Raw genomic sequence first — 9619 nt, forward strand, 5'->3', positions numbered from 1 at the left:
GTGTGGAAAAAAAAAAAAAAAAAGAGGGAGGTTAGCAGAAGAATGATGAAGACAGGTGAAGACACAGGTAGGTATACAAGGGCTAAGGGATAGAGGTAAATATTGATAATATACACAACCTTGGAACAATAGTGTTCTGCAGGTAGATTCACGGACAGACTCAGGCTGAATGGGTATGGGCCGAAGACTGGGAGTAAGCTCACAAATACAATAGAGGTTAGAAAAGGATATCTGTACATGGGTATTTACCTTTCCTGCAAAAACACCTGTGAATGTTTTAGAGCATATAGTGGGCAAAATGATGAAAACTTAAAATATTACCAAACATCTTAAGGCAATGAAAATTGCTGGGCCTGGGGGCTCAGGACCACAGTCTAAGGGAACACTGGTCAATTGGATAGTCCACAATGAATATATTCTATATCCTACTTTAGTGAGTAATACCTGTGATCTTAAAGCTTAGATGCTGCTATTGGTCTCTTCATGTGCAGAAGAAAGAAGAGTGATGAGAATTGAAGAGGCTTGGCATAAATAAATCCAGTGTACTATTGGAACATGTGGACATCAGTTTTCATGACTCTGAGACCAGAATAATGAAATGGTGCCTGCCTCCCCATACCAATTGCTCTGAAAGGGATCACATTAGAATGTTCTGGATAGAGTGGGAGAAAATGTAGAACAAACCTCAAAATTAAAAAAAAAAAAAAAAAAAAAAAAAAAAAAAAAAAAAAAAAGAAACTGGGCTTACTGGTCAGAAAGAGACTGGAGGAACCTGAGACTATGGCCCTCGACCACCCCTTCAGAGCTTGAAGGAACTTTACCCTTGCGGCCCAATGTTCAGCCAAGCAGTAGGCAGGTAGATAGTGGGGCCAACAACACTAGTGAGGTATGCTCATCATTGCATGGCCAATCATTTAAAATCAAAAGGGCCACATTTACCAAAGGACAAAGTTGAGAAGGGATGAGAAGCTGGGTGGAATGGAAATAGGAACCATAGGGAGGAAACAGGATAGCTGTCCTTGTGGGGAGGGGATTGTAACCATTGAGATAAAACGATGTATATGATTTACTCAATGTAAAACTGTTGGTCTTGTTTATAAAGCTTCACTCAATTCACAATAAGAAGCTTAAAACAAAAAAAAAAAAAAAAAACAAGGCAATTTTAACTTCAAGGAGCATAAAAAGTTATAAAGAAAGTAAATACAATTGTAGCATACAGTAAGGCTCTACTGTAAACAATACATCATAATAATGTAAACATTACTCATTGTCATTGAGTTGGTTCAGACTCATGATGACTCTATCTGAACAACAGAGTAGAACTGCCTCATAAAGTTACCAAAGCTGTAAATCTTTACTGAAGTAGACTGCCACATTTTTCTCTTGAGTAGCTTCATGGGTTTGAACTGCCAACCTTACAGTTGATAGCCAAGTACTTAACCACTGCACCATCCTAATGTAAACATTTATACTGATTTAACCAAAAGAATGTAATGATTATATTCGGAGAGTTGGGGAGGAAAGATAAGAGAACCAAATAATATATTTTCCACACTGGGAAGCCACTATAGAGTATATAATACTAAAACAAACAAACAAACAAAAAACCCCTATAACAAACCCTAAAGCAGGAATATATTTAGAATTTTGTAGATAAACACTAAGAGTTGAAAATGATGGCCTCTATGGGACAGGAACTGGGAGTGGAAAGGCATGTGGCAGGGGAACATTTTATTATAAGCTTAGTGCTATTGAACATTTTAAATTATGTACGTGTACTTTGATAAAAATAAATTTTAAATGTACTAACATAGTACTATGACAAATATGCTGTTTTGTTCTTTGCAAGCAGTTTGGAGATGGAAGTAGCTGATGTTCTCAACTTCCTTCCCTTCAGCAGCTAAATTATCTATCATTTTAACCCACTCATATTCCTTCCTATCCTCAGAGGAAGAAGTGTCCTTAGTTGTCTTCAAGATTTCTGAACCTTACCATGTACTGGATCCCATTGCCTCTCATCTTTTTCATAACTCTCCTCCATCTATTATTTCCATCTTCTCTTAAACTTGCAATTTTTCATCCTCCTACTGATTCCTTTCCCTAAACCTATAAATATCCTTAAGTTTTCCTCATCAAATAAATAAATCTTTAACTCAACCCTTCATCCTTTTTGCTACTTTCTTTCCTTTCACTGACATACAACTATCCCATAATGCATTACTGGGCAGTGCAAATGGTTAATGTGCTTGACTGCAAACCAAAAGACTGTAAGATTGAGTCTACCTGGAAATACTTTGGAATTAAAACCAAAGGAGTCCTGGTGCGGTGCTGCGGGTTAATGAGCTGGACTGCTCCCATAAAGATTTACAGCCTTGGAAACCCTATGCAGGGTCACTATGAGTCAGAATAGATTTCTCAGCACGTAACCAATAAATGATAAGCCCTGGTATGGAGCTGCAGGATAAGCACTCGACCTTAAGGTCGGTTTGAACCTCAAGGTTAGCGGTTCAAACTAACCAGCTATTCCTTGGAAAACCTATACAGGGTCGCTAAGCATCAGAACCAAACTGACAGCACTTAAACATGAGTCTATATTCTTCTAGAAGTCCTGGTGTGGCACTGTGGGATAAAATACTGGACCACAAGGTTGGTTTGAACTACAAGGTCGGCAGTTCAAACTCACCAGCCATTTCTTGGAGACCTATACAGGGTCACTATGAGTTGGAACCGGCTTGACGGCACCTAACAACAGCAGCAACACAAATCCATAAGGAGTCCTGGTATGGTGATGTAGGATAAGCACTGGACTGCTAACCACAATGTCAGCGGTACGAGCCCACCAGCTGCTCCTTAGAGCAGGGTCACTATGAGTCAGAACGGACTCAATTAACGAGTTAGTAAAGATTCACAGTCTCGGGAACCTTAAGGAGCAGTTCCACTCTGTCCTACTAAGATGCTATGAGTCAAAATTGACTCGAGGGTACAATGAAGTTAAATGAGACCAGAAGAAGAACCCTGATAGTTAAACATTTGGCTGCTAAGCACAAGGTCAGCAGAAGAAGCTACCTACCGTTTCATAGGTGAGCGATGTGATAGTCTACTCCCATCAAGAGTATAGCCTTGAGAACCCTACGGTGGGTCGCTGTACAGGAGAATCAACTTGACAACAATGGGTATGAGACTAGAGAACTCATCATATTACTAGGTCTGTGAATCTCTGGAGTTCTCTGTGTCCCTTACATCTTGATATTACCAGTTATGCACATGGTGCATATATTGTACATGGTGGCAGTGGTGGTTGTACACTGTTGAGTCGGTTCTGACTCATAGGGTTTCCAAGGCTGTAAATATTTAGGAGCAAAAAGCCTCTTCTTTCTCCCAGGGAGCTTACTGGTAGATTTGAACTACTGACCTTGTGGTTAGCATCCCAGTTCATAATCAACTGCACTACCAGGACTCCTTCTGTTATTAAACGCCCTCTTGGAGTAGTTTAATCCAAGCTTACATAACTGAAATGAATTCAATGTAGAATCTACTAAGCCAAGATATAGAACTAAGAATAAGGTTCTATTCTGCCCATCTTCAACTGTAAAATACAGACATCACAAGCCAAAAGGATTCCCTTGAAGGTGTGAAGTTAGCAGCAATCCTCCCAATGTTAGAAACACTGAGTTCTTAGAGCTGTGTACTTTACAAGGTACTAGAAAGCAGAAATCAAAGATACCATAAATATTAAATTCTGATACTCGATTTTCCTGGTTCTGCCAATTAGTCTGGAGAAGTCCATCTCTTTTTTTCTTTAAGGTTTTTTATTGTGGATTGAGTAAAAGTTTACAGGGCAGATCATCAGTTTTACATTCAACAAATCATATACCTTGTTTCATTACAATGATTATAATTCCCTCCATGTACCATCAGTTAACAGTATTTCTCTCTATTCACTTCAGCATTTTTTTTAAAAAACACTCATGCATATATAATAATTTACACCAAAGGGCACATTCTGCATGTCAGCCTCCTGGCTGCCAGCTCTGTCTCTGTCTTCCCATGAGTCTACAGTCCTCAGCTGCTCCCTCTCGCCATGTCCCCATCTCTGCCTCCATCTTTGGTATCGCTGCTTCTCTGGATAAAGTCTCACATTCCACTTGTGCTCTTCTCCCTGGATGGTCCTATGGTTCTTTGTTTCTGGATTGTAAGATTAACTACTCCATTTTTGTTACAAAACTTCTACCTTTGTAATTGTGACAGTTGCAATTAGTCACGATAACAATTACTCACTACTGAATCATAACAATCTTATCCCCATCTTTTTTAACCAGACCCATCTAGACATGATGAAAGCTATTCAGTGGGGACTCTTTTTTCCCCACACACTATTAAACTAAACTCTCTCTTGAAACCTTGTAAGCCAGTCACTTTGTGCCTTTATCGCCCCCTCATTTTAGGTAGCTAATGTCTAAGTTGTCCATCCCTATCTACGCTGTGTACAGAGGGGATAGCATTGATACTAGATGTGAAAACCCGTCTTCTCTCTGTTGGTATTTAAAATAGAGGTCCATCTCTTGTTTTGGGTTTTTCTTCTTTGCTTTTTCCCCACCGCAATAAACAACTAAATTCATATACAATATAATTCATCCAAAGGAAGGGAAAGAAAAGATTAGAGAACCAAACATACATTTTTCACAGTAGGAAGTCACTATATAATACATTTATACATCAGCAACACTGCAAACCTAACTTTATAAGTACTCTACTAACACTTTTTTCTAAAGCAGTTTTCTAACCATTTTCCTTGAGGCTTCTAGCAACTGTTTTTCAAATTTAAAGTACAGAAAAATCACTTTGGGGTAAGACTGCTTTCACCCTTAGGAGTAGGACATGGGAAACACCTCCATTTTTAACATGCACCCCACAAGTGCTTCTGATACACATGAATCATAGACGCACTCTAGAAAACAATTTTTTGGTGCTCACAGGGAATGTTCTCTCTAATTTGAAATTTCATACAACCATGAAAACTGAGTCTGTAAAAGTAATTTGTTATATTTACTAAAACTAGACACAAAGCTTATATGACACACAATTGTTAGGTACTGTTCTAAGGATTTTTTCAATTTTCTCTCATTCTTTAATCATTACCATAATATGAAATAAGACATTATCATCATCTACTTTACAGCATGAGGTTTACAAAATTACAAGGAGTAGACTCTTCTCTTCTACAATAAGGATTACATTATTTTATTAAAGCTGAGAACTAGTGATGTTGTCAGCTGTGAGTCTACCCTAACTCATGGCACCCCATGAACAATGGGCTCAAACTGTGATACACAGGGTTTTTACTGACTGATTTTTCAGAAAATCTACAAGCCTTCCTTCCGAATCCATCATAGTCTACAAGTCTGCTGAAACCTGTTTAGTATCACAGCAACTCACAGATGAATGGTGGCTGCACTTGAAGGGTATCGGCTGGGAATCTAGTACAAGTCTCTACAAGGAAGGCAGGAGTCTACCAGCGAACAGCACTGCCCCCTGAAACCTGTGATTATATTGCTGTTGTTAGGTGGCATCAAGTTGGCTCCAACTCATAATGACCCTATGGACAACAACGAAACAATGCCTAGTCCCGTGCCATCCTCATCACTGCTGTTATGTTTGAGCCCAGGGCTGCTGCCACTGTGTCAATCCACCTTTTTCACTGACCCTCTACTTTACCAAGCATGATGTCCTTTTCCAGGAACTGGTCTCTCCTGACATGTCCAAAGTACATGAGATACATATGAGTACATATGATAATTTCCCTTTAATCAAAAAAGAAGTCTAATGATAACAAAGCTTCTCCTCCCCCCCCCGCCCCTTTCTGATTTAGTATTACAAAAACAGCAAATGGTCTCAATGATATTATGAAAATATAGAATATAAAAACACCTCACCCCACACAATGCCTAGAACTTCACTAGGATGAAAACAAGAAAATATTCCTGGGTGGGAAGCTATCAGACATTTACACCTCAGTATGACTGGTACTTAACAACAACATGACTTCGTAAGGAGTCCTGACTTGGTTGTAGGATAAACACTGGACTGCTAACTATAAGGTTGGTGGTTTAAACCCACTAGTTGCTCCTTGAAAACCCTATACAGCACGGATATGCAATCTTATTTCTGCCACAATTTATAACATCATTTGCAAACCACACAAAATTCTCAACTTAAAAATTGGCATGCTACATTTGGTCAAAACATTTAATTAACTCACTCCTAATGCAAGACGTTCTGGTAGTGTAGTTGTTACGAACTGAGCTGCTAATCTCATGGTCAGCAGTTCGAAACTACCAGCTGTTCTGCAGGAGAAAGACGAGGCTTTCTGCTTGCGCAAAGATTTACAGCCTAAGAAACCCTATGCAGGGTCGCTATGAGTCGGAAGCGACTCCACAGCACATAAAATAACAATAATGTGAAGGCTAGTGTCCTGGTGTGGCGCTGTGGATTATGCGCCAGACTGCACAGCCGTCTGAACTTGTGAGGTTGGTAGTTCAAGCTCACCAGTCGCTCCTAGGCAACCCTATACAGGGTCGCTATGGGTCGGAACTGACTTGATGGGACTTAACAACAACAATGTGAGGGTTGGACTCCTGGTATGGTGTTGTAGATCAGCACTGGACTGGGAACCACAAGGTCAGCAGTTCAAACTCACCAGCTGTTCCTCGGAAACCCTGTACAGGGTCGCTATGAGTTAGAACCGACTCAATGGCACTTAACAACCACAACATGATGGCTGGAACTGCAGTTGCCTTGGCAGGGCCAAACCAAATGATTCTGTACACTTTACTACAGTAACACTCTATGAAATGACTGATCTAGGAGACGGGAGCTTTGAGAAAGAAACATGAAGAGGTAACAAGAGAAGTCTGAGATCCCAGGAAATACTAGAACTCCTGGAGAGTAGAAGGAAAGCATGCCATCCTCCACACCTTCCCGAAACCTACTACTGTGGGATAGATGGTGACTGACAGTGGCCCTATATACACTGCCAATACTCCATGCAACCTGGCTCTTCTCAAGCTGCTGTGCTTTTAATGCCAAATAGTAGAGACAGAGCGAGATTCCATTATCACACTAAGGTCTTCAACTCCTTCCTCTACTGCCCACTTAAGTTCTTTACCTCCACCTGCCAGTCCCTCCACCTGACTACAGAAGGTCGAAGGCAAACTGAAGCAATAATGTTCAACAGACATCTCAGAAGAGTTGCTTCCAAAACTAAACACATGTAATCTTGGTGTGTTATATATTTCTCAAGTTTTTTCTCAGACATCATGAAGCTACCTCCTTGATGCTGTTAGTATAAAATATATAATCTTTGAAGTTTCAACAGGTGGTGGTGGTGTACCGTCAAGTCAGTTCCGAATCATAGTGACCGTCTATAGTGTTTCTGAAGCTGTAAATATTAATGGAAGCCAAAAGCTACATCTTTCTCCTGTGGAGGAACTGATAGATTCGAATTGCTGACCTTATGGTTAACATCTCAACAAGCAACCCACTAGGCTCCCAGGGCTCCTTTATCATGTTAAAGTGCTGTGGAGTCCATTATGATTCATAAAGCTTCTGAGGAGTGGCTGGTGGGTCTGAACTGCCAATCTTGTGGTTCAAACCGACCTTGCTGGTTTATCCTCCATCACAATATAGTAGGAGATCAGCAAAAGCAATAGCTATCAGTAGGGATGTGTGTGTAGAGGAGAGTGGGTGTTCTGGTACTTTTAACAATCAAAGAGAGAAAAAACAAAGGGCATCCTCAAAAGACTTAAAACAATACTCTTGTTCTCATAGAAAACACACACACACAAAAAAAACTATTGATCATTATCCAGAACAAATTCTCTCCAAAAAAGTATTTATTATCTGCAATCTTCCATAAAATGTAGTTGTCAAGTGCTGTTGAGTCGTTTCCGACCCACAGCGACCCTATGTAGGGTTTCCAAGGAGTGACTGGTAAGCTTGAACCGTCACCTTTGCAGTTCAAATTGACTTTGCAGTCCAGAGCATTAACCCACAGCACCACATCAGGGCTTCTTTCCATAAAATAAGTATAAGAAAGACATACTACTCCCTCCAGTTCTGAAACCCCTGCAACTACTTTGTCTGACTTAATTAATTGGTTAGAAACTACTGTACTGAGTTTCTGAAATTCCAGCCATTCTGCCTGGAAGAGTCTAACAGGAATTCTCCAGACAGAAAAACAAATGTATACCTTAGAAGTATTAATACGATTACATTATCTAAAAACCACCTATTTCTTTCTTCACTAGATAGTAAGGCAATCAGATAATATATTTTATGCCCTTCCACAGCTCACACTCTGGGTTTCTCCTGAGTTACTCTTCTTTATGAATGACACCTTCAGATCTGATATTTCTATTCTGGACCTTTCCCAACAGAGCTCCCAACAGAGCAAAACAGTTTTCAGGTTTGGTGCTGTGTGCTAAAGTACTGGACCACAAGGTGGATTTGAACCACAAGGTTAGTGGTTCAAACTCACCAGTCGCCACTTGGAAACCCTATACAGGATTGCTATGAGTCGGAATCGACTCCAAGGCACTTACTAACAATATAATAATGGACTTCTGGGGTGGCAATGGAGGAGCACTGGACTGCAAACCACAAGGCAGTTCAAATCCACCAGCTGCTCCTTGAACCTTATACACGGTTGCTATGAGTTGGAACGCACTCCACAGCACTTAACAACAACAAATTACTAACAAAACAGTCTCTTGAATTTGTTTTTTGTTCTTTTTTTCCAAGTAGATAATCAGATTGTTGTTTTATTCCTGAACACAAAATCAGTATGTCAGAAATACTCCCAGATTCTGAGAGACAAAGCCTATAAACCTTCCAGAGGAATCTTGCTTAACTTCCTTTTCACTTCTTGCTACCCATTTTACCACGTCTTAGGACATGTTACAACGCTGCCACCTTCAAGTCTCCTCCCTGATCCAAATGTGCCTTGGAAATGAATGCACTTAGTCCCCCAGATCTGAAACTGAGGAAGACAAATGCAAATACGTCGCAGCAGACATGTGCTATATACTAGCACAAACCATGTCACTGTAACAAGTGACAAACCACTCCTCAGCCTCACCCCAACTTGCGGGCAAGAAAAGGAGAGAGGCCCGAGTCAACCCGCGGGCGGCCAGAGCTCCAGGTTTATCATTAACACGCTTCAGCCCAAGCACCAGGTTCGCGGCTGCGGCTCCCTGGCCAGGGGCGATGCGGGATGAATGGGGCGACAGGGCTACACCGCCAGCCCCGACCCCGCCTCCGGCCACCCGGGCTCCGCTGTGGCAGCGCTGCAGTCCCCCGCGCGATCGCCCCGAACCCTGCCCGCCGCCCGCCTCCCACTCGCCGCGTGGCCCCCCGCACGTACCTGCTTTGCAAACCGGGGCGCTCGGGCTCCTCCTCTCCGGGGAGCTACGGCTCTGCTCCGGAGACCTCCTCCGGTGCCGGACACGGGCTGGGGGTGGGGCCGCGCTCACCTCGCCGGTCCACAGGTGGGTGGGCGACGAGCTAGGCGAGGACACGGTGCCCAGCAGCGGCGGCGGAGGCGGCGGCCGCGGGGGGCTCC

General features: G+C 41.9%; 1 protein-coding gene across 1 annotated transcript in view; it reads right to left on the reverse strand.

Moving 5' to 3' along the window:
• FAM117B (family with sequence similarity 117, member B) overlaps positions 1 to 9619 on the reverse strand; it is a 139796-nt gene that overhangs the window by 129762 nt on the left and 415 nt on the right. The window contains exon 2 of the mRNA XM_006862028.1: positions 9422 to 9615. Within this exon, the coding sequence (XP_006862090.1) occupies positions 9422 to 9615 (194 nt within the window). The remainder of the gene's footprint in view (positions 1 to 9421; positions 9616 to 9619) is intronic.

This window comes from Chrysochloris asiatica, unplaced genomic scaffold, assembly GCF_000296735.1.
Source record: "Chrysochloris asiatica unplaced genomic scaffold, ChrAsi1.0 scaffold00045, whole genome shotgun sequence".
Classification (NCBI taxonomy): domain Eukaryota; kingdom Metazoa; phylum Chordata; class Mammalia; order Afrosoricida; family Chrysochloridae; genus Chrysochloris; species Chrysochloris asiatica.